We start from the raw sequence: 25075 nt of genomic DNA, 5'->3' as shown, positions 1-25075 counted from the left end.
TTGCGGCCCTGCCCTCGCCCAGCCTGGGCTCCTCTTTGATGACCCCCCCCCAACATGCATGCGCGCCCACCCCCATGCTCTGGCTTGTCCTGAGCCCCCCCCGCCCCGATGCTCTGCCCCACAGGGTCCCGCTGCGCCTCGGCCCCAAGTGCCACTGCCTGCAGGCAGCCCTCCCTGACCACTCCCGGGCCAGCTTGGCGGCTGCCACGATCCCCGAGGGCAGACGCTGTTCCTGCGCTAGGCAGACGCCCTCCCAGGGGCCTCTGCTCACGCGTCTGTCTCCCCAGAAAGTTCCACCGTTCCTGGAGGCAAGGGACTGCGTCTTTTACCCGCTTTGCCCCCCAGACAGTGGTGTACGAGAGGGAGCTGGTGGTGCACTTCTCTTCCCAAACCCACGTTCCGTGACCTCACGGTGGTAGCCTGACGCAGGCCCTGGTATTGTGGCATTTGTACCACGGAAATGGGCAAATGCCGCAGAGGAGGGCTTCTCCCCTCGGAGAGCAGGTCGTGAAACATTGACCAGCGCGCCTCTGCCCCTGCGCCAAAACAGCGCCAGGGGTGGAGGAAGCCCCCGCTGACTGATGGCTTCACGAAACTTCACGGTCCCTAATTCGCTCAGGAAGTACTGAAAACGCTGGCGGTTTCTGCTGAGCGTGAGCTGGGTGCCAGGCACTGTGCCGGGCTACAGCAGTCGATGTTGACAGCTCTGTGCAGTCTGTACGGTTTATACCCCCTTTAGACGGATGGGGAAGCCGGGCGCCGGAGAGCTTGGGTCGCCTCCCCGGGCTACACAGCCAGGGAGAAGCGGGGGCAGGCGGGCCGGGCTCGGGAAGGACAGACAAGCCACGGCCGGGGGCGCGTGGGACCGACACCCGGAGTGGCCTCCTTTCTGCTTCCTCTCCTCTCAGCTGTCTCTCTCGGACCAGAAGCGACACCCCGTTTTTCACAACCAGCTCTGCTCTTCCTAACAAAACCTCAAGTGCCCCAGAGCCCAGGCCCCTGGAAAACCCGCTCCCAGGTGTCCCCTGGTCACTGAAAGCGGGTGCTTTGCCCCAGACTCCCCGGGCCGCACATCCCAGGCTATGTCCGGGCTCACCAGCCTCCGGGAGGGGCCAGGTGTGGGTGAGGGTCCTCAGGGCCACAGCCCAGGAGCCCAGAGGCAACCAGCTGCGCGGCGAGGGGCAGGGGAGATCTACCTTACACTCCTTTTGCCAAGCGGGGGACCCTGAAGGCCCGGGGGAACGAGCGCCTTTCCCTCATTTCCCGAAGCATCCTTAGGGCAAGCGGTGGGCCTGGCACCACGTCAGGATCGCTGGAGAGAAGTCTGGACTTCATTGTAGAGCCAGCGTCCAGAGCGAGCGGATCCTGCCTCGGGAACGCTGTCGCGTCTGCCTGGCGTGATGAGGGAGCATGTAAAGGGACAGAGAGCTGGGACGTCACGGAGCCTCTGGGACAGGCTGTGCGAACGCCCGGGGCTGCTGACTTGGAAGTGGCGCTTTGATAAGCGTCCATGCACGTGGCAGAACCCGTCCACGCCGCACTCTCGTTACGTCCTGGGAGCGAGGGTCAGGGGAATGGACAGCACTCGGCCCCCTCCGTGTTTACCCGCGTGCAGTGAACCGGCTTCGGTCAGTTCGCACACCGAGCGATTCCGAGAGACGGGGTGGGGTGCCAGACGTGCAGAGAAGGGCTGGGAGGTAGGGGGCCAATCCCCACGGGGGCTTCGAGTTCTCCTGGACTCTACAGGCAGCACCCTGGCCTGTCTTCTCTTTGAGCCGTTTGAATGGGTTCCCCGACAAGAGCAGGCTGGGCTCGGGCACGTGGAGGTGGCAGTGAAGGGTGTCCGGGGAACCGCTCACAGGGGAGGGCCAGGGGCTAGAGGGGGAGGAGGCGGAAGGCCTGTGAGCCGTGATCCAGGAGGTTCTCTCTGGCTTCAGGAGAAGGGTGGCCCAAGTGGGGAAAGAATGTTCCCGGGGAGAACCTTGGGGGGGGCCACTGGATTGGCTGGGGACTCAGACGCTCATGATTTGGACCTGGGTCACCCGCCGAGTGACCCTGGACAGCGCCTTCGGTGCTCTTGAGCCTCACTTTCCGCGTCTGTAAACGAGACGAAGACCAAGTGCTTCCAAGAGCTGCCACGAGGATTAAACGAGGTAAATACACGTGACTCCTGGGACGTGCGTGGCCCCCGGCAAGGGCTCGGCGCTATGGCAACTGTTACCCTCAGGCCCCCTTAATGAACCCTGCACCTCCTTCCTCAGCGAGGATCTGGATGAGGAAGCAGCTCTGCCCAGTGGGCCACTGATGCCTGGTCTGTGTCACCTCGCCCCGTAGTGTACAACCGGGGCCCCAAATCTCTCCCAGCTCCCACTCACACCTCTGACAGAAGATGTGGGAAGTCAAAATAAATTCCAAATGCTAAGGCCCATTGCCGGGGGGTGGGGGATTCCTGGAACAGACGTTTTTTATGTAGAGCAGAGACGCACCCCCAGCATTAGGGCTCATCCCCGCAACCCCTGCCCAAGGCTGGCTCCGTTCATCGTTCAAACTCCCACCTCTTGCCTACATAATGGCTGCTGCAGCTCCAGCCGGCTGGGTGACCTTGGGTCTCGCCCTCTTCAGGCCTCACACACCACACCAGTAGAAATGAGTAACAATACTTCAGTGTTTGCTTTTATTTTCTGCCCAGCATCCATATACCCCACCTCCAGTAATATACAGTCCCCCAAAGTTCCTTTGAGGCCACACTGTCTTGCCCTTCGGCCTTTACAGTTTCTGTGGGGTCAAGCCCACCATCGGATCCAGAGGAGGGCCCTGATTGGTCCGAGCTGATCAGCATATCCCACTCCCGGCCACTGTGATTGTTTCAGAGGCTGCCCAAGGCCCAGTCCCAGCGAGTGAGAGTCAGGCCCAGGACATGAGTGCAATCATCAGGGGCAGGAACCTTGCTTTCCACTGGATCTGAAGCTGAGAGGTTGTAACAGCTGGAGCTGCAGCAGCCACTTTGCAGGCACAGGGGGAGTATAAGGGAATAAAACCAGTACAAAAGGAGAGAGAGAAACCAGGTCTCTCAGCCCCAGAATGGCTTTTCCAGGATGTGGAATTGGAAGAGGAAGAGCGGACAGCAAGAGGATAAGGGAGGGGGCGCCTCTGATGGGAACTTGTAATGTCTCCCCTTGAAAGTTATGGGGCCGCTATGGCTTCTAGAAGTGGACAGCAAAAGTCAAGAGCAAGAGTGAGAGGGAGAGAGAGAATGAATGAATGAGTAGGCCAGAGATAAGAGGGAGGCTAGCCGGCATCTGGTCCCTGGTTTCAGTATCTCCTGCGACACCTCTGTGTCCTTACATCTGCCCTCTGCCAATTTCCTGCTCACGCCAGTAGCTCTCAACCTGAACGTGCATATCCCGGAAGAGCCTGTTAACTCACAGATCACTGGCCTCGCCCCAGCGTTTCTGACTCGGCAGGTCCGGGTTAGGCTGGGAATCTGCATTTCGAGGAGGTTTTCGGGTGATGCTGAGGTTGCTGGCCGGGGGACCACACCTGGAGCATCACCGACTTAAGCAAATTCCAGCACCCAAGACCCTACCCCACGTGGAAGAAGTTGCCGGAGAGGGACAGTGTCCTGCTGGTGCCCATGTGCCCAACGATCCCAGGAGCCGCCCCACCCCCGAGGCCGCCAAGGGGAACAGCGAGCAGCCCTGCCCCTCCCCCCTCCACATGGCTTCTGTCCTTCCCGTCCCCCGGTGGCCCCCGCCGACCCCAGGCGCGGCCGGTTTCCATCCCGAGATTCCCTCTCCCTTCCCTGCCATCACCGATCCGGAAGCAGCATTCAAACAGGTTCTGGGACGCGGGGGACGACGGGGTGCAAACCAATCAAAGCACCCGGCTTGAAAGGCGACAGGTCCGGGTGGAGCGCGGTGCCCCCCGCGGCCCGCGCGGCGGCGGGGGATAGGCCGGCGACTTTGAGCGCGGCCCCTCGCGAGTGCCACCCCCCGCCCCCCCGCCACCGCTCACTGCCGTTGTGCTGTCTCGGTGCCAGCTTTGATGTGTCACGTCAGCAGCGGGGGCTTCCCAGGGGCCGCTGCTCGGAGCCCTGCCAAACTGCCTTTGCAGGAATCAGGCTCCCTCCTTCCCGAGCTCTGCTGTGCTCTCCCGCCCCAGCCCCCAGAGCCTGGCTTTTGGGGGAGAATCAGGGACAAACGAACGGATGGAGCCCAGCGCAGCCCCTGCTGGTCACCTAGAAGGCCCAGCCAGGTGCAGGCCCCTGGGCCCTCGGCCTCCCGCTCGGTGGCAACACGACCGCCAGCCTGCCTGCTTTTGCCGTAAAGGGCAGGATTAGCTGCACTGGCTCCAGTTTGGACCTTTCTTCTCGGGGCAGAGCCGCCGGCCCTGCCCCGAAGACGCAGCCCCTGGAGGCTCAAGCCCTGGCTCTGGCCCCCGGGGCCCCTCCCTGAGCTTCTCCAGCCTCGGCTTCCTCCACTGGGTGGCAGCAGCCCACGTGGCCCCATCACCAGGCCCCAGCCTCAGGACCCCCGACGGCACTGTGTCACCTTTGGGTAACGCTTGCTCAGGAGTTGTGGGCGCGTTGTCGATCAACTATATGAACTTCCATCTGGAGCAAAGCAGGAAGGGGAAGAGTTGAGACTCCTGGTCTGCCAGGAGGGGAGGGGCCTCCCTAGAGGGGCTGCTGGTGGGGGAGGGAAGGCCCGCACTTGGACTTGCGCTCACTTAAGAACCGATCCGAGAATCCTTTAAAGACAACTCTCCTTTCAAAGTTCCTGCTGCTTCTCTGGGCTGTCAGAGCAGGTTTACATGGCAGGGACTCTCCTGGTTCTGAGAGGCAGGGCCCAGGCAGAGTCTGGAACGGGGACAAGAGGGGAGAGGAGGGAGAGGACAGGAGATGAGGCTTTGAAGGGAGGGCAGAGACCCCACCGCGGGGCACCGACAGGCCCGTAGAGGGAGGTGGCCGGGAAGGGAAACCCGGTAGTGGGAAAGGCCAGCGAACTTTAAAGGAGCTACGGAGACTGGTCTTTGGGTTTCTCTGTCCCCATCCTGGGCTGTCCCCATCCTTCCCCCCGCCAAACCTTCCAGAAAGGACAATCCCATACTGCTGCCTCGGGTGTCGGACAGGGAAGGACAGAGTGTGCGGGCTCCTGCTGGCTCTGCCTGAACACAGCCTCCAAGACAGAGAGCAGCCAGGTGGGAGATGGAATGGCCGGAGGGGAAGGAGACAACCCAGAGGACTTGGAAGCCAGGACGGCCGGGCACTCCCGGAAGAGTCCTCAGAAATACTTGCAGGGGACCACACCTCTCTGTGTAGACAGAGGCAGGATAAGGGCACAAGTGCTATTATTGGGGCATTAAGGAATGGTGACTGACAGCTGGGCGCTTGGGTACAACATGTTACACCAGGTTCTTAATTTTTCAGTGGGACTGAAGTTGGGAAGAATCCAGCTTTGCCTCCTTCTGGTCTGAGCAGCCTTTGGAGTGTGGCTCATGTATTCATTCAACAAACACAGGCAGTTCTGCTCTAACGCAACAGCTGCGTTCCAAAGAAACCTTGATTTAGCGATAAGTGTGCTGTGAAAGTAATAACTGCCATGAGAAAAGGGGAATGGTGTCTGCGCTGGGCTCCCAGATGACCACACGAGAACTCCCTAGGGAGCATGTTTAAAGCCAGATGCCTGGTCCCCCACTTCCAGGGATTCAGACTAAACGAGTCTGGTGGGGCCCAGGTGAGTCCAATGTGCTGCTCAGGTTGAGTACGTCTGGACTGCGCGGTTTTAAATTTACAAATACATATGCTTCCTGCAGGGATTTCAATAATAAAGCTTTTCTTTTCTTTTTTTTTTTTTTTCAGTAAAAATCTAACACCTTCTAGAGCAATCAGCTCCATCCAGCTCCTGCTGCAAAGAAATGTCCTTTCCCCACGGAACCTGTACGCTCTTCCCCGCCCAGAGCCACATCTAGGGCTTAGCAGGTGCTCAGAGGACACTCAGTAAATGAATTAGTCAAGCGAGCCACCGACTGACCGCGTGAGGGCTTTCTGGCCCTGCGTCCTCCGTTGGGTACCCTCGGTCTCCCCCACTGGCTAGACGTCCCCAGGGGCGAGGAGAAGGAACTCATCTCTGGGTCTCCCACGGCACGGCACGCAGGACGGTGCCTGGCATACAGGAGGTGATGAGGAAGTGCTTCAGAAACCATTTGGAAATTCCGAAGATGCAAGCGTCTTGGTTAACACCCGCTACATAAGAGAACTCTGTATAGGAGGGCAGAGCCAAGATTAGCAGAGGAGAAAATTATGTATTTGAAGGTATTATTGCTGCTTTGCAGACAGAGCTGTGAAGGCTCCAGATCAGCAGATGCTTTAAAGACAACACTTAATGAGTGGCCGTCTGCGGCAAGGCCACGCGCCCACCCCCCCTCCTCAGAGCCCTTCCCTCCTTGATCAGTCCTGACGCCTCGGCCTTTCATCTTCCCTCCACCCGCGCTTCGGAACCAAAGAGCCCCAACAAGACACCCTTGAAAGCACTTCGATGTGGTCTGAAATATGCTGATAATTAGAGTAATGAAACCCAGGAGGAATTTCCTTAAACGCCCTCCTCGCCGTTGAATTTTCTAACCCTAATAAAAGCATCTTTATCCTAGAAATGAGGCTGCCTCTCCCACCCTGAAAAGCTTATCTTCTGCAGGAAATGAGAGAACCGCTTTCTTTCTAAAACTGTATTCCCACCCCAAAAGCTGGTATCCCCCAAACTCTGACCACGCACTCTGACTCCTGCCAGACGGCAGGGCGGTGCAGGGGCGTCCCGTGCCTGCGCTGACCGTCCCGGCCACAGGTGATACGGGGTCCGGAAGTGCTCTGGATTAAGCGGCGCTAGCACCGGTTCACCATTTGGGTCGCGGGGCGGGGGGGTGGGCGCTGACCTTGCTGAAGGAGGTTTTCCTTCACTTCCCTCAAACTGTTGCTATCGGCAAACTTGAGGCTGGGAATTTGCCTAAGTGACACCCTCGTCTCCAGGAACCGCCCGCGCCCTGCCGGCCCTCCTGGCCGTGGCCGTGCTCCGCGGCCTTGAAGCGCCTGCTGTGCACACCCCTCGCCAGAGCTGGCCCGGCCCTGGGGCCGCCGGACCAGCTGGCCCCCACACAAATCCCTTTTCTGGAAATGTGGCCTTGGAGCTGGCCCGGCCCTGGGGCCGCTGGGCCAGCTGGCCCCCACAAATCCCTTTTCTGGAAATGTGGCCTTGGGAGCTGGCCCGGCCCTGGGGCCGCCGGACCAGCTGGCCCCCACACAAATCCCTTTTCTGGAAATGTGGCCTTGGAGCTGGCCCGGCCCTGGGGCCGCCGGACCAGCTGGCCCCCACACAAATCCCTTTTCTGGAAATGTGGCCTTGGAGCTGCCTCTGTGGGTGGTGTGAACCGAAGACCCGGGAACCTGGACGAGGGTGGTGGTCACGAGTGGCCGCGGAAGGCAGAAGACGAAAGGAAGGGAGAACCACAGGGAGGATGGAGTCGGAGACAAGCAGCTGCACAGGGCAGGGGAGGCCAGGCTGCTGCCCAGGTCCCGGCCACAGAGCCAGGGAGCTGGGTGCTTCCTCCACCCGGGGACCAGGAGTCACTGCGTCCCCCTTCTCATCCCCTCCTCTGCCCTGGGCGGCCCGGGCGACCTCCGCTACTTGTCCCAGCAGCCGTCATTCGTGGGCAGCCCACGAGGGCAGGAAGCTTCCTTCCGAGTCCTTGGAGGAGCAGTGACCACACGGGCACGTGGTCGAGGCCCGGCCCGATGAATGAAGGTGAACACAAGAGGGCCGGCCACCTGCTCTCGGCTGCGGCCTCTGCGGAGACGTGCAGGACACCCAGGGCTCTCGCCCCGACTGGCGGCCCGAGCCCTGGGCAGCCCCGGGGTGGGGGGGTCCTGAGTCCTGCCCTGGCCCTGGGCACTTACTCAACCTCACCAGGTATCAGCACACCTTGCAGGGAAACCGTGAGGTGAGGAGGGGAGGCCTGCGCACACCCAGCACTCAGCAGACGCAGGACCTTCGCAGCTGTCCCCCCTCACAAACAAGAGAAAGCCTGCGTGTCAGTGAAGGACACCTGAAGGAGCGGCCCTGCCGCCCTGGGCTGAATGCCTGCGTCCCCGCGAGTTCCTGGGCTGAAATCCTCAAGGCGCTGGTATTGGGAGGTGGGGCCTTTGGGTGCCCTAAAGAAGAGGCTCCGGAGAGCTCCCTGTCCTCTTGCCACGTGAGGCTACCGTGAGAAGACGGCTGTCAGCCAACACCGAGTCTGCGGGCGCCATGACCTTGGACTTCCCAGCCTCCAGAACTGGGAGGCCCACGCTGTCTCCGGGCCACCCAGTCTCTGTGACAGCCGCCTGAATGGACTGAGGCATCTGCTTATGCTCCAAAGGGGATTTTGAAAAGATGTTCGGAAATGTCTATTTGCATTTAAGAGAACCAACACGATCAAGCCCTATATTTCCCTTTTAAAAATGCCTTTCGGGCTTCCCTGGTGGCGCAGGGGTTAAGAATCCGCCTGCCAATGCAGGGGACACGGGTTCGAGCCCCGGTCCGGGAAGGTCCCACGTGCCGCGGAGCAACTAAGCCCGTGCGCCACAACTACCGAGCCTGCGCTCAAGAGCCCGCAAACCACAACTACTGAGCCCGCGAGCCGCAGCTACTGAAGGCCGCGCACCTAGAGCCCGTGCTCCGCAGCAAGAGAAGCCACCGCAATGAGAAGCCCGCGCACAACAACAGAGTAGCCCCCGCTTGCTGCAATCAGAGAAAGCCCACGTGCAGCAACGAAGACCCAACGCAGCCAAAAATAAAAATAAATTAAAAAAAAAAGTCTTTCAAATATAGCGTTGGTGGGATTTTAGAAACTGACCCCTGATCCTCCTGGGATGCCACAGCGTGCCCACCCCGAGGGGCGGAAGGAAGTGCCCCTGAGCTGCAGCACTCGGGGTCTTTCCACTCTGGGGAGAGCCGGACCACTGCCCTGTAAACACCCCGCCAGCTCAGGCCTGCAGGTCGTGGTGCAGGCCAGAAGCATCACCTGTGGGATGGAGAGCCCTGCCCTGCCCCCACCCGCTCGACCTGGCGGACCCTGAGAAGAGCGGGGCTGGGCCACTCCATCCGTACAGAACAGCGTCCTCACCGTTACTGATCCTTTCCCACCACAAACCCCTCACCTCAGTCCCCACCGGGATCTGTGTGCCCTACTGAAGAATTCTCTCCTCCCTTCTGTCACATCCTGCCTATATTTCATTTTACCCCGGTACTTTCTCTCACTTAATCCACCAGGAAATGGAAAGAGTCGGGTAGGGGATGGGGAGCCTTGGGAGCTCTCACCCCGTCCTGTTCCCCCGGACCCATCCTACCTGGAACTTCTGGTAATGCCTCCTGGCGTCTGCAGCCAGAGAGGAATATTCTCTGGCTATCAAGCTCTCCACGCTGAGGAGATTGCTATTCAGATGTCTGCCAAGCCACATTGCCTGAAGAAAGGAAAGAGGGAAAGAAAATTTTTGTGAAAGGAATAATTAAGAGGGCGCCATTACAGTGCCCGGGTCCTTCCACATGCTGCTAGAAAAGGCTGTCATGGGGAAGCATAATTATTTCTGGCTGGAAGGAGGCCACCAAGGGAGGCAACCCCCAAAGGTCCCTCCCAGCCGTGGAATTCTGCTTGCCTGCCATTTCTTCTTCAACCAGCCATTGACTCTAAATGGACCTGGGAAACCTATGCTTTACCGCCCTGGGCCTGCCTCTTCAAGCTCTGTGGACCGTGAGTTCTTAACTCAAGAAAGGTTCAGAACGGTCAACCCGGGGACAGGCCCCAATGGGGGTCACGACCCATCCGCAATGTTCATTTTTTCTTAAAGAACGGGGGGTAGCACATTCTCGCGAAGTGAATGGCGAGTTCATCAGTGGCCACTATATACACTCTACCAGGGAAGAATACATTTTTTTTTTTTCTTGCGGTACGCGGTCCTCTCACTGTTGCGGCCTCTCCCGTCGCGGAGCACAGGCTCCGGACGCGCAGGCTCAGCGGCCACGGCTCACGGGCCCAGCCACTCCGCGGCACGTGGGATCTTCCCGGACCGGGGCACGAACCCGCGTCCCCCGCATCGGCAGGCGGACTCTCAACCACTGCGCCACCAGGGAAGCCCCAAGAACACGTTTTAAGGTATAATCGCGCAACAAAATATTCTTAACACCAAGATTATACTGATGACCATTTCAGCGGCGGCATGATTCAAAAGGCCCCGGGTGGGGGACTTCCCTGGCGGTCCAGTGGTCAGGTCTCGGCACTTTCACCGCCGGGGCCGGGGTTCAATCCCTGGTCAGGGGACCAAGATCCCGCAAGCCGCGCAGCGCGGCCAAAAAGAAAAACAAGGCCCTAGACGTCCCCCAGGGCGGGTATGAACCCTCATCTTTCTGCTCCTTGTGCTGGGAAACGTCAGCGATGAGATCAGGAAGTAGCCCGTCGGGCTTTCACTATGTATCCTCTTATTGTGAAAGGAGATTTGGGTGTCCCTACATGGCAGACAGGGGTGGGAACTGTGAATTTGCCCCAAGGCTTGTAGCTGAAACGCCAGTTAGTGCCAGCGACTGCCAGGTCCCCAGGTCCAGGGGCCCCCGGTTTCTAACAGTGAAACGGCGATCGGGAGGGTGGACTGCGGAGAGGAGTGAACGCTGACAGCCTGACCCTGAGGAACGAAGCAGAAAAACTACAGAGAGATAGACGGACGGATGGATGAACGGACGGACAGACAGATAGGTGACAGGCAAATAGAAGAGCTGGCTATCCTAACTCCAAAAGCAGGGCAGATGCACGTGGTTTTATGTAAGGACCAGACCTCTTAATTCCTTTTCAGAATGAAGCCAGGCGCCAGCTAGTCAGGGGAAACCACCTGCCGCATCATCTGGGCCCAGGAGGAGAGCTGACAGAGACGATACAGTGATCAAGGAAGAGCTCGTTAATGTTTATTTTTTTTTAAGTAAAGTATATAGTTGATTTACAATGTTGTGTTAGGTTCTGGTGTATATAGCAGAGTGACCCAGATATAGATATAGATATAGATATAGATATAGATATATACTTTCTCAGATCCTTTTCCATTATAGGTTGCTACAAGATATTGAATATAGTTTCCTGTGCTCTACAGTAGGTCCTTGTTGTTTGTCATTAACTTATGTTACCTGAAGCTCACTAGCCAGGCTTTTGAAAAACCAGAGTTCCATCTCAGATGATTATAATTTGAAGATTCTTTCGGCACTTAAAAAAGGAGCTGAAAGATTAAAACCATACATGGAATGAAGCTTCAGCTTCAGGACAGGGGTTGCCTCCAAGGAGGGAGAGACAAAAAGGAGTGAGGGAAGTGGGGTGAGGTATGTGCCGTATCTTTAAAGTTCTACTGTCTTTGAAATGGAGAGGAAGTCGTCAAAGCAAATATGACAAAATGATAAGTTCCTGTAAAATCCGGGAGTGGGATACATGAGTATCTCTGGTGTAGTTTCTTTGCTTTTCTGACTGGTTAAAACATTTCATAATTAAAATGTTATGAGTGAATCTGAAGATTCCACACCAAAAGTCTTTGCAACGTGTGTGCCATTTGACCCAGCACTTCCCCTTCTAGAAATGTATCGTAAGGATGGAACAAAGGGTTTGCCATGATGGTGGCCATGTAGCCATGAGAAAACCCTGGAAGGAATATCCCACACATTCAAAGAATGCTTATCTCTGGATGGTTGGGGAACTCTACTTTTGTTTTTTTGTATTTTCTAGGTTTTCTACTACAAACACATACTGCCTCTTGTCATGAGAAAATAAGTTAGGAAGCAGGAGAGAGAAAAGATGAAGAAAAGCTCAGTGATGTTGAAAATTCGCAGGGGTGCAGTCTCATTGCGTCTCTGCAGGACAGATGAGATACCACCGTATTACAACACTTCATATGGTACACTTACTATAGTTGTTTTCCCCGAGGCGGGTGGACCTAATATTACAATCTTCGGCACTGTGGAATAAAGAGATTTGAGTGTCACCATTCAATATGACAAAGCAACCTCCCGCGTCTGCAGAGCTCTGGGTGTGTGTATTTCTTTCCTCCCCAGATTTCATTTTCTGGGAGTGACGCGGTCGTTTGTAACCCAGTGGCTCCGAGATGCTCCCCCCACAGAACGTCCTCTCTGTGTTTAGAGAGGTAAGTGATCACTGAGATGGTTTATTTTTCCGTCTCCAAGGGCATGTGGACACGGTAACTTGTTTGCCAAACCAATAAATATCAAGAACAATTGGGATTTCAAACACCATAAAGCATTTTAAACAGGGACTTTGTCTCAGGGACACGCTCTCAAATAAAGCTGTATTTTATGTAAATCGACCTTCAAAGGTGGGGTGTTTTTTTTTTTTAATCTATGCCTTTTTATTTAGCAAATTGCATTCCCCATCATTTTACAGAGAGAAATCATGGGGAAAAGCCTGGAGTGTATGGGCCAGATTTATAAAACCCCAGATAGAAAAGCCTTTGTTTTCAAATGCGGGCATTTCTACGAAGATGGAAACCACTGGCTTCGGTGTGATACTCCTGGCTCTGGAAGGCTCCCGACCCTGCAGAATTCCCGAAGACACTACCAGGCTAGCGAGCAGGTACTGGCCATTGGAAAAGAAAAACAAAAACAAAAAAAACCCAGCATCTTAAGAAACGTGCTGGAAGGTGTGTGCTTGGGTCAAAACAAAGGAAACGGAATGTAGTATCTGGACAGGTGAACCCACGCCGGTTCCTCCCTGAGTGCCACCTTGATTATGTCACCCCTCCCCCAGCCGTGGGAAGCGAGGGGCGCGGCACCCAGGTTGGGGAACCAGGCCTCTGCCTCTGCCTGTCAGCCTGGCCCCAGCCCACGGGGAAGGATGAACAGGTGTGCATAGCAACCACGGGGCCCGCTCCTGCCAGGCCTCCGAGAGGGAGCCTCGCCCGGGTGCAGGACCTCCTGGTTTGGGAGTGGACACAGAGAAGGGACTAGAGGGTCTGGCCCCCGAGTTCACGATCGTCAGCAGACCTACACCCAGCCAGGCTGCTTGGGTTTAAACAGACGTGTGCCCCGATTCACAGCACCTTCTCATTGTCAGGGGAAGCGCAGAGGGCTAGTTCAGGGTAATTCACCGACTCACACTCCACAGATACTCTTCGAGCGCCTCCTCCAAGCTCGCACTGGGCTGAATGCTGCCGAGAAAAGCAAGGTGGCCTGAGGCCCCCACCGGGTCAGCGACGTGATCGCGTTAGACCAGACCTGAGAGGGAGGGCCGGCCTCTGCCCCGGCTCCGCGAGGGAACTGCCTCTCCTCGAGCCCACGAATGATGTCGGACACACGCCACAGCTTTCTGCTGCTGCTCGAGGTCTGTGTGCCTCCAGCTGACGTGGCCTTAGCGCAAACACCGTCGCTGTCCATGTTTCTAAATCTGGGCCACCGGCCCCACTGTTGTGCGACGTAAGCAACTTGCTTCTCGGAAGCCCAAAGCCTTTCCTGGGGCTGGTGATGTGAGTCAGGGATGTGGGACAGGAAGGCCCTGGTCAGGACAGCACCTGGGCTGCTGCCAGGGGGCGCGGCCAGCTTCCAGCTCAGCAAAAACCCCTGCACATAGCCTTTCTCTCCAAGTCACGCGCGGCAAGGGAGCCTCCGGGCCTCCTCAGTAGGGTGGACTCAGCTGCCAGTGTCCTTCTGGTCTAGGGGCTCTGTGTTCCTTTAAGACCCCTTGGACCCTTGTTGAGGGGCCTGACCTCAACAGGAGGCTGGGATGTGTCCTGGGCATCCTAACAGCCTCGCCTAGCTGGGGGTCCGGAAGTCCGCCCAGGAGCCCTGAGCGATCCCCTCCCTTGATCTTGGACTTCCTCGTTCTTCCTGACCATGTTCTTCCCATGTTCCTACCTTGTCACCCGTCACCTCCCCGTCAGGAACGTCCTCCTCACCTCAACCCCCCCAGCCCCACTGGTTTCCTCTTCTGAGATTCTCAGCCTGCTCCTGATTAAGGGGCTGCTGCAGCCTTGGTGAGTTCTGTCCCCCTGCTGAGCAGCTGAGAGGGTCCCCAGGGGGCCGCAACCAAGCCTCATCCTCCTTTCCCGCAGCTGGAGTTGCAAAAGGAGCCACACACGCAGCAGGACTTTGGTGGCCTCCTCCTCGGCTGCCCCGCTGTCTGTGGCCACTGAGTGTTTGGTTACCTCTGTCTCCACCATCACGACCTCCTTACAAAGGCGTCTCGTGCCAGTTGGCATTCTCGGCTGCAAGCTGCAGCAAGCAGATGAGGCCGAGTCGGGTAGAGGGGGGGTTTATTCAAAGGCCAGCGTGGCTCAGAGAATCCTGCCCAGGCGGGAGGCAGGCCCCGGGGCCACCTACCAGGAACAATGCCCCACGTGAGGCCACCAAGGGGTGTGGGTGGAGCATCACTGGGGCACTAAGCACCTGACACTGCAGCCTGCTCTGCAGGGCCGCCAGGGAGAGCTCCTCCCGGACCGTGCCCAGAGGCGGGGCTCCACTGAGCGGAGAAGCTCAGGGCACAGGCCCAGGGCAGGCAAGGCACTTTCGGCGGCTGCGGGGCTGGGAGCCGGGGCGGGGCTTCACGGCGCATTCTCTGCTCTGGCCTTGTAACCTGGGGCAAGGCCTGCCGGGGGCCCTGCAAGCCACAGCGGGTGGAAAACACTGCTTATGGGATGGGCCTGGAAACGAGCTGGCTTTGGGAACACTTGGTCGGGCGAGATCAGAGCTGGGACGCCACGGAAGGCTCGCGGGGGATGGGGCAGCATCAGGGCGGCAGGGAGGGAGGTCCAGGGCGGCGGGGGGCGGGGGGAGGGGGAGGGGCAGCATCAGGGCGACAGGGAGGGAGGTCCAGGGCGGAGCTCGCTCGGACCGTGGGGAGGACGCCTGCCTGCCGAAGCCAGAGGAAGAAAGGGCGGTGGGGCGGCGCGCGGGGGATGATGGGGGTCTGGCTCAGGTGCCCGACGCCCTGCTGCCTCTGCAGGGCTCTAACCCCAGGCCTCCGCTGAAGCTCCCTAGAACTCGGGCCAGACGCAACAAGGCTCAGGGCCTGAGGGACCGAGAAGAAGGGACTGGCTGCGCCTCGACACGAGCATTTCGGGACCGAGCTGACTCCCAGGTTTGCACGTTCATTTTGACAAAGTTATGAGGCTCCACGGCTGCTGGGGAAGCCCTCCCCTTCCTGGCTCTGTAAGTGGCACCCAAATTGTACACATCTATGAAAATACTTTAAAAGGGGAACATCCACGGCCTTTCTCCCCACCTAATTTCTCGCACACATTTATGTGATTAATTTCAGTTTCTTCAAATCTAACACCTTGAAACTCCAGGCCTGCTCACGAGTAATTATTTATAAACAGAGCCATAAAAGGCTGCTCAACTGCCAGGAGTAATCAACTTCTTCAAACCACTTCAAAGGAAATCAAAAAACCTTTCCATCCACAGAGCCTTTTGAGGTTTAACTAGGAGCATGATTTAAAATTCACAAGAAAACCCTTAGGTATTGGAGCTCTAATACACAGCTTTCTTGGACAAACGTTTGATAAAAAACGAAACATACCATTATATACACCATCGCCTGCTTTCATATTGCCCAGGGCTACTGTAAATGCTCACTTTGTACTAAATCTGGTTTTCTCGCAGCGAAGGGGCTGCCAGCCCCTGTGCCGGCGGCTCCCCTCGTTCCCTCACGTGCACGCTCACCGCCCAGAGTCCACAGCCTTCTGTCCCTCTACACTAGCCATTGGCCACGCCACGGTGCGTCACAGCGGACCCCTACCCACCCAACACCCACATCCAGGAGGCAGAGGTTGAGCGTCCGGCTGCAGTTACCACGGGCCACTGCATGGCCGGGAGAAGGCAGGACCGACTGACCCACTAGCCCAGGGCTGCAGAAGTGCTCGCTGGACATCAGGGGACCTCTCCAGGCCTCCTGTCCTCTTCTAGAACCACCAGGGTTCAGTGAAACTCTTTTCACCTTCCCCCTCTCCTAGAGAGATCCCGGAAGCATGGTCTTCTCCCCTCCTCCTCCTCCTCCCCGCCCCCCTTCTCCCACGTTTTTCTTCACTTGTAGGTGGAGGCCTGGGCACGGGAGGGAAACCCAGAGATGCCCCTCTCTTCATTTAAGTGGTTGGGACTTGAGCCAAAGGGCAAAGATGTGCCAGCATCCCTCAGAGCCGCCGGCCCAAGGCCTGGGAGTGGGGATAGAGGGCTCTGGGAACAAATCAACCCCTCAAAACAGTGGTTACTGGGATCCAACGACTCGACTCCCTGAGAGAGCATCTGGACCAAAAGCCTGGACTCCAGCCATGGGGGAGGACAGCCAGGAGGCCGGCCCCCAGCTCCAGCTGAACGGGGAGGGTCTGAATTCTCCACCCCTACCGGACAGCAACAGAGCAGGTGTATGTAGAGAAAGGAGGAGGGGCTCCGTGGAGGGCAGCCTTGGAAAGGAGGCCTGGGAACCAGTGGAAAGGGGCGCTGAGGAGGATGGAAGGAGGTAGGAAAGGCGAGAGGAGCAGAGGCTCTTACAGGTGGCTGTAAGGCCAGCGCCCGAGAGGACTATCCCGCCGAGGCCGGCTGCACTGCATCAGATGACATATGAACTTAAAAATTCTGGTCAAGTGGATAGTTTGACACTGAAAATCATTTCTGCACACGGAGGAGCAAGATTAAAGCATAAAGACGGACCGTGCCTCAAATTTCAGGCTCTTGGATTTCTAGCGGGGAGACTAACGAAGCCTTGAGGTCTGTGGTAGGACACACAGCGTGGCACACACGCCCCTCAACGGCATTTTTCAAACCGTAAGTAGCAAGTGCCACCACAACCCAGCTTAGGGTTCAAAGGGTTATATTACTATCAAGTATGGTTTTCGTTTAGAAAAACCTCATTCAGCTTTTCACAAGTGGACACTTGCATGGCACCACCTGAAGCCTGGTGGGAGCGCCGGGGCCTTGCCGTCCCTTCCCACCGTGTCACTGACCAGTCACCACGGATGAGGCCGGAGCTTTGCCGCCTCCATCTCTGTTACCAGACATGCCCGTTTTACAGAGGAGGAAACTGAGGCCGAGAGAGAGCAACGATCTCTCGCCATTTCGTCGCACGTAACTAGGAGATGTGAGCACAGGTGTGCTGGAGGCCCCCTGGTCGGGGGGAGGGCGGGAAGGGACACTTCCCTGCTTTTGCTTCACTCTTCACTTTGAGTTTACTTCCCTGTTACTTTACCTTTATCTGGCCTTCGACTTTTACGTCTTTTGACTTTGGTTGGCTGTATCGACCGGGCGGGGGCAGCACGAGAGGGGAGCACGGGCAGAAGTGCTCACAGCAGCCCTCGAGTAACAGGACTTAGCAACACCGGGCCCCGCGAACAGCCGGGGAGCAGGGGGCTGCAGAAACGTCTTCCTCCGGCCAACGGAGGCCACTTGGTGAGGCCCGGGCAGCCAGCTGGGGTCTGGAGCAGGACCACCAGGAAGCAAGGGGGCCTCTCACCCCACCGAGCAGGTGAGCCTCCCCCCCGCCCCGACCAGAGCACCAGGGAACGGAGGCCCCTTAGAAGACTCTCCGCGGGGTGGACTGGACCCCCCCCCCCGCCGCCTCGGTCACCGCTCCCCCCAGCCCCCCCTCGGTCTCTGCCTGGGGCACACGCGCTCACACTCAGAGTCCGTTCTCGAATATGCCTCCCTGGAGACTCAGAAAATGGCACTCCTGGGGCTCTCCGCACCACACTGAACCACCCTGCTTAGGTCTCTGAAACGGCCCCTCACCCCGATGCCCTGACCCTGCCCAGGCCACGCGGGAGAGGCCAGGTGTCCCTGGCAACCTGCAGGCTTGGAGTCTCCTCTCTCCGCATTTCTTTTTTAAACTACTTAGCATCCTCTCTCATCTTAGGCCTCTGAACCCCACCACGGGGCATCTCAGGCCTCCATCCCTCTCGGCTGCACCAAGCCCTCACTTCACTGGTGCGCTGGTAGCTCCTTCAAAGCGGCTAATGATCCAGTGAAAGAAACATCAAAGCTCCGAGACACTGGCCTCGCTGACGGCTCACACGGGACGGCAACGATCCTCCACTTGGCAAATCGACCGGCCGTGGGACGGAGCGCCTCCTCTCCCTCCTCCCCGTCCCGGGCGCCGGCCTTGGGTCTGGTGGGCCGGCGCTCGCTCGGGCGAGGTTTAGGGAGCTCTGGAACTCATTAAGGGGCGCCGACAATGAGACCATCAGGAAAACCCGAGTGTTGCCCGTCTGGGTAGACCGGAAACCACATTCACACCCGACAAGTGGAGTGGTCACAGAGCTTAAACCCAACAGGCGACATCAGCTGGGGCGTGCCGAGGCATTAATAATGAATTCCGCGGGCCATTCTGAGGTTTTCATTTTAATCGCTTGGCAGGAGAATTTGTATGAGTTGCGTGCGCCAAAAGAAATTAAGGCATTGTTCAATTAACCACCTCCCCAAGTTGGCGAAACCTTTCCCCACCCTGTTCTGACCTCCCTTTAGACACAGGGAGGACCGAGTGGTTCCCAGAGGCTCCCAGGCGGAGGAGGGGAGGGAGACAGCTGGAGAGTGGGGAGGAGCCCGCTCCATTACTCACCGTAATCGTTGTCCCGTTGCAAATGGTCAATCATGAACGGGATGGGGTCCTTGGGCTGGTGGATCAGAAGCTGCTCCAGCATGTTCTGTGGGCACAGGGCAGACACCCAGGTGGTTAACACCTGCACGAGCACCCAAGGCCCCAGGCTCAGGTGGCCCAGCACCCTGGTATCGCAGTGGATACCAGTTACGGGGCCTGATCCCTCCCCTGCCCCCCATCCTAGCTGGCATCTGTTTGGGTCCCTGTGAGCAGAGGCGTGAGGGAGGGGCCGTGGGGGCTTTGCTGGGGAGGCACCTGGTCGGAGGCGGAGCTGGAGGGATGGCGCCCCTGACTCAGAGCAGGCAGTCTCGGGGCCCTCGCCCCCCACTTCCTTGGTGGCTCCCAGACCAGCCTTCTCTCGGTTTCTCTCCCGCGCTGCACCCGTTCACTCCTCAGAGCCCTAGCAAATGCTGTCCCTTCAGCTTGGAACACTTTTCCTCACGCCTCAATGGAAACATACCTTCCCGATGACACTCACTGGGTCAATCCTGTCATCTGTTCCTGCCGCCCCCGTGCTTCCCCTTTATCGCCTCCCCCTTGTCTCAGTGTCCGGCACAGTCCCAGTAGGTGCCCCACGCGGAGGTCTCCTGGGGGACGTGGCCATCGCTGCTACCTGTGTCCCTCCAGAGTGGGACAGATATCTAAATAGAATCCTGAGATTGTCTGGCTGTTTAATTCTAAGGGAAAGCAGCTTCCACGGTTCCAGAACAAAAGGCTCAGAAATTAACCGGGTGGCTGACAGCAGCCGGGCTGGTGCACTAAGGAGCAGCCTTATGCCCTAGGGACAAGCAGGGAGGGCCTGTAGCCCTTTGGGCGCAGAGGGAGAGCAGGGCAGTAAAAACAGCATGAACCATGAGAAGTCCTAGCCCCACTCCGCTTCTCACCATCAACACCCTTCCCTTCTCTAGGTCTCAGGTTACCTGCCCATTAAAAGGCACAGTTGGACAAGATCCCTAGTCATATATCACTGGTGAGATGATTTTAGATGGTTCTCAGATGAATATTTTAAATTTCACTCGTACACAGTTGCATATCTAATGTGTATTAGAAAAAGCAGTATGTCAAACCTACGATTTCAAGGATATTACTTAGGATGAGGTGAAATAAGTTAATTTTTTTAAGTGGGTTGATTTAAAGAAATGATTAAGTTAAAGTGGAAATATGGTGTGGGTTATATGAATCTATACCTGTGATAATATTTCATAGACTCATACTCAAAAAATGAGTGCTGGTAAAAATGGATGAAATCCAAATAAGGTCTGTAGTCTAGTTAATAGTATTGTACCAATGTCAATTTCCTGATTTTGACAATGTACTACAGCTACCTTAGATGTTACTACTAGGGGAAGCTGGATCAAGGGTACACCAGAACTCTGTACTATTTTTGTAACTTCCTGTGGGTCTAAAATTCTTTTAAAATAAAAACACTGGGAATTCTCTGGCAGTCCAGTGGTTAGGACTCAGTGCTTTCACTGCTGGGGCCCAGGTTCAATCCCTGGTCAGGGAACTAAGATCCCACAGCCTCGCTGCACAGCAAAAAAAAAAAAAAAAAAAACCAGAAAATGGAAATGGTAAAAACCATGGAGGAAGCACACAAATGACTAAGGACTGGAAATACTGGACCAAAAGCTTCCTCAGGCTGCTCCTTCCAACAATTGCTATGAGATACACCAGATTCTCTAGAGCGGAGCACGGTGCTCCCAGGAGTTGCCCCATCCTGCCCACCACCCAGTGACTTAGGACTCAGCTAGCCATCTTCTTTACTTAGATTGGCCACTCAGTGTTAGAAATCTCTCGTGTGCCCTCTATCAGTTAACACTTTCCAAAGGAAGCCTATGTTTGCTGGAGGGATGGAGACTCAGGTTTCTTAGTCTGAGTTCTTCTCTCAGAGCTGTCAGAGGCTCAAATGGCCACTGGCATCACTAAGGAGGTGCCTCTGGGGACGGGGTATAACCGGAGGAGCAGACAAATGCTCCAGCTTCCCTTTGGCCCCGCACCACCACCACCCCGAACCTCGGAGTGGCTGACAGTTCCTCCAGTCTAGCTCCTGAAAGCCTTTACTTCCACGAGATGCAGAAGGGAAACCTGGAGCACATGCAGGGGCACGGCTTTGCCTAAGGTCACACAGGGAGTAGGTCGGTCAGGTCAGGAACTCAGGTTGAGGGCTTGGGTGGTGTCCTGAACTCTTGGCCCTGAGGACGAAGGGCCAGGTAGGAAATGATGCTGTCCAAACCACAGGGCTGCTGTCCCAGGAGGTGGCCCTCTCAGAGGACGGAGAGGGCCACCTTCAACGCAGACACTCCCCAGCTCAGAAACCAACACTGCAGAAGGCCTGGGAACTGTCAGCACCAGATGAGCCCCTTGGAAACCACCTCTTGCAACCTGGCGTCTCACAGATGGGGGAACTGAGAAAAGGAAGGGACCTCTTCCAGATCATGGACGTGACTGGGGCGGGGCCGGGACCAAATCATGGCCAGCATGGCCTGCTCCCTTTCTTCCTTCCAGGGAGCATCTTTTACTCGAGCGGTCCCTTGGGATACGATGGCACAGGAGTCGAACAACCCAATTTGGGCGTCCTCGTGGGTAACAAACGTGACCCCTCCCTGATGCGGCGTCGCCGGCGCGCAGCCGGACCGCAGCAAGACGTTCCCCGGCCACCGCCTGGTGTCGCAACAGGGCAGGGCTGCCCGGGTCACCTGCATCAACTCGAAGACGTGGTTCGCCTCCCCATACTGGGGCATTTCCGGGGGGATGCGGTGCGGGGCGGTGGTCGCGTCCATAACGCCGTGCAACGCGTCCGCTCCCTGGTGACCGCCGTCGCTAGGGCCGCGCGTCATCAGCGCGCGCCGCTCCCTGGCGACCGCCGTCGCCCAGGGTGCCGCGCCGTCGCGTCATCAGCACGCGTCGCGCCCGCCCACCGGCGAGGCTGGCGCGTGGCCTGGGCCCCCGCTCCTCCGCCGGCGCGCTCAGCCGCCTGGGGCAACTGCTTCCCTGCCCTGGCCTCGTCCGCGTGTCTCTGCGTGCCCCCAGCGGGGCACCTCAACTCTCCTCCAGCTGTGGCCTTCTGGGGTCAGAGATGTCCCCTGATAGGGCCCCCCCCCCGTGCTGAGAAACCCCACTACACCCCGAGGGCACGTTGGCCCCCGAGAGGGCGGGAGGCGGATCCTGCTTCTGGTTCCGTCAACGCGCCCTGGCCCAGGCGTCAGGAGCTCCTTGAGCCACCCCGGCTCTGCTCTCTGGGCCTCAGTTTCCCCATCTTTAAAATGAAGACGCTGAGTAGATGTGGGGCAGGGTGCTTGAAAAAGGAGGGGCGGGAGGGTCGAGGGTCCCATCGGAAACCCTCAGTCCAGCTTGCATCATCTGAGCCCCCGAGACCCCGCCACTTGCTCCCGGGGCGGGGCGGGGCTGCTCCGTGAACCGATTGCTATGGCACCGGCGGTAACAATCAAGCCCGCGGCCCCGCCCCTTCTCACCTCAGATCTCCCCACCCACCCCTTCTCCCAAGCCCTGGGAAGGGCCTCCCCCACTTCCGGGGCCCCAGACACCCACGGAGACACTCCAGCTTCAGGGCGCTCTGTGAGTGAAGGCCGCTCTAGGACAAGCAAGGTTAAAGCAGGCCCGGGGAAGGCCCACCGGGAGGGCCCACCCAAGCCCTGGATTTGGAAACTGGAGGGTGAGGCGGGTGGAGAATGTAGGGGGCCGCCGCTGCTGCCGCTGCCCTGAGAGAGAGAGTTGGGGTGGGACGCGGAGGGGGGAAGGAGGTCTGCCAATCTGTTAATCCCCGGTGGGCAGCCTGGTATCTGACGCGGTACTGAATTGGAAGCTCTAGCTCTTGTCCGTTGCTATTCTTAGGAGGAGCTACCGTAATGTGAACATTATGGAGAGGGAGTATGGCATAGTCAATACAGATTGCCCAGAGTTCAAATCCTGACTCCTCCCTTACTGTGCAAGCCTGCCCTGTGCCTCACTTTCCTCCCTTATTAAGTGGGGATTATGGAAGGTTTCCGTGAACTACTATGTCAGAAGTATTAGACAGTAACTGGTGTGTAGTAAGTGAACAATGCATAGGGGCTACTATTAATAATATATCTCGTTTAATCTTTGCACCAACCCTGAGAAATAGGTACCTTCATTCCCATTTTACGGGTGAGAAGTTGGAGGCTCAGAACGGTAAAAATTTGTTAGCTGAGCCATTTCCCTTTTCTGGACCTCTTTCCTCATCAGCTGTTGATCATGGAGCATTAGAATCAGAAGAGCCCTTGAAAAGCCTCTAATCCAAACTCCCTCATTTTACAGATGGATAAACTGAGGGCTGGAAAAGGGGAAATTCTAGGCCAAGGTCACTTGTTAAAGGTAGGGCCAGGCTGGAACTAGGCGTCCTGACTCCTAGCCAAAGCCTTTTCCAGCAGCTACCAGCCGGAGACATGCCCTCCAAGGGGAAGAAGCTCGCTCCCCCTCAGAACTGCCTTCTCAAAGCACGTACACACTTTGGTAGGCTTGTCAAATTCAACTGCAAAGACGGCTGGGGAAGAAAAGGAAGCTGCCTCACCCTGAACAAAGAACACAACCACCAAGCCTGCAATTTGCAATGGAGAGGTTCAGTTTGCTTCCTGGACATTTCAGAAATGACTTGCCTTCCTCCTCATTTATTTTAAGCCCTAGGCGCTTTTCATACCACGATTTAATCTTCTTTAGCAGCCTGAAAAAATACAAATCAATTAAAGCCTAAAACCTATCTGGTAATCATTTTTTCCTTCCTCCTCCCCCAGGTCAAGAAGTGCCTGCACCCTGCGCCTTTCATCCAGACTAATCCGGCTGCAGTGACTCTTGTTCAAGGGACGATCACTTTGGATAGCTTATCACAGCTCCTCTCACAATACTCCTGGTGCGCACGTCACAAGTCCATAGGATCAAGAACCAAGTCGGTTTTGCTCTCAGGGGCCCTTGGGGCCACCAGTCAAGGTAGGGCTGTATCCCTAGAGAACTTGGCAGTTCCAGGAGGGTGGCAGGGAGCTGGGCACACAGGGCAGCCCCCTGAATACTAGTCCTCGTTGCTCTGGGCTGGGGAACAGGGAACAGTCTCACTCGAGCGGAAACGAGGCCCAAGGGTCTAGGTAGTGCAGGCCCTTGGTATCCACTCCCCACCCACCCCCCGCCAGCCACAGTCAATCTGGTATCTGGCGTGTTTCTCTCCACGGACCATCACTGGGGGCTGGGGGGTGGAGGAAGGAAGGGAGGTATCCAAGTTAAGATCCCAGGCTAAATACAGTCGGGCAGAACTGAGTGGGGAAGCCGGTTTGCTCCCATCCTAGCTGCCTGACCTCAGCTCTGTCATCTGTCATGTGGGGGTGATCGTGGTACCCCGCCGAAAGGGCTGTAGCAAGGATCTGAGGTGATGCCTGTCCAGGGTGTACCTAGAGCCTCATCAAACCGGCTGTTATTAGGACGATTGGGCCGAGCCATCTGGGATCTCGTTGAAGGCTGAATCTCGGCTCCAGTTCGCCCTGCCCTGCACCCACCCACCTCCTGCAAATGCCCCTCTTGCAGACTGTGTAGCCCTTCTGGCCATTCCCATCTGGCTTCCCTGCGTGCTTTTCTCCTTCTCTAAACTACCGTTCACTTCACTTATCCTCACTGTCTGCCTCCCATTCTTGAAGTCCCTCCAGGGTGGGGAGTCTTGTCTGTTTTGTTCAATGCTGTGTATCCAGCCCAGCCCCCTGCAGGTGTCTGGCACCTGGTAGGCACTGCAGCATAAATGAATGAACGAATGCATGAACGCCTGGAGTGCCTGCACCTCCTTGGCTGGAAGCTTCCGTGTTCGCTCTCCCAGCTCCGCCTGACAGTGGCCCTCAGCCTCGCCCCGCCCACCGCCCCTGCGCCTGCTCACGACATTCCCTTTCCCGCCCTCTGCCTAGGCTCCCCACCTGCCCTCCTCCTCTCCAAAGCCGGCCTTCTTTTCTTTTCTATAAATTTATGTATTTATTTATTTTTGTCTGCGTTGGGTCTTCATTGTTGCGCGCGGGCTTTCTCTAGTTGCGGCGAGCGGGGGCTACTGTTCGTGGCGGTGCGCGGGCTTCTCATCGCAGTGGCTTCTCTTGTGGCAGAGCATGGGTTCTAGGCGCGTGGGCTCAGTAGTTGTGGCACGTGGGCTCAGTCGTTGTGGTTCATGGGCTCTAGAGCGTAGGCTCAGTAGTTGTGGCGCACGGGCTCAGTTGCTCCGCGGCATGTGGGATCTTCCCGGACCAGGGCTCGAACCCGCGTCCCCTGCATTCTTAACCACTGTGCCACCAGGGAAGCCCCCGGCCATCTTTCCAAACCTTCCCTCCCCCAGGAGGTCGAGCCCTCAGCAGCCTTGGCTTCTTTCAGGGTGCACATCATGCCTGCTTTTACCTATCTTGATTGCTGCGTTTCTGGCACCCCCTTAACT

At 57.2% G+C, this 25075-nt stretch overlaps 1 protein-coding gene and 2 long non-coding RNA genes across 3 annotated transcripts in view; 2 read left to right on the top strand and 1 right to left on the bottom strand.

Annotated features, from left to right (window-relative positions):
- Positions 1 to 21512, bottom strand: part of AK8 (adenylate kinase 8) — a 135624-nt gene extending 114112 nt beyond the window's left edge. The window contains exons 1-4 of the mRNA XM_059071460.2: positions 21345 to 21512; positions 18610 to 18694; positions 11961 to 12010; positions 9377 to 9490 (exon numbers count right to left, since the gene is read on the bottom strand). Coding sequence (XP_058927443.1) covers positions 9377 to 9490; positions 11961 to 12010; positions 18610 to 18694; positions 21345 to 21485 — 390 coding nt within the window. The 5' untranslated portion in view covers positions 21486 to 21512. The remainder of the gene's footprint in view (positions 1 to 9376; positions 9491 to 11960; positions 12011 to 18609; positions 18695 to 21344) is intronic.
- Positions 15006 to 20092, top strand: LOC136794698 (uncharacterized). Its single transcript, XR_010841810.1, has 3 exons — positions 15006 to 15141; positions 15666 to 17520; positions 17908 to 20092. It is a non-coding gene; the product is annotated as an uncharacterized lncRNA (long non-coding RNA).
- Positions 21513 to 22151: 639 nt separating the features above from the next.
- On the top strand, positions 22152 to 24637 carry LOC136794697 (uncharacterized). The gene is made up of 2 exons (XR_010841809.1): positions 22152 to 22321; positions 23418 to 24637. It is a non-coding gene; the product is annotated as an uncharacterized lncRNA (long non-coding RNA).
- Positions 24638 to 25075: the final 438 nt, after the last annotated feature.

The sequence above is a fragment of the Kogia breviceps genome, chromosome 8 (assembly GCF_026419965.1).
Source record: "Kogia breviceps isolate mKogBre1 chromosome 8, mKogBre1 haplotype 1, whole genome shotgun sequence".
Taxonomy (NCBI): domain Eukaryota; kingdom Metazoa; phylum Chordata; class Mammalia; order Artiodactyla; family Physeteridae; genus Kogia; species Kogia breviceps.
Note: the sequence above shows the minus strand (reverse complement) of the source record. Positions and strands in the feature narration are given on the sequence as shown.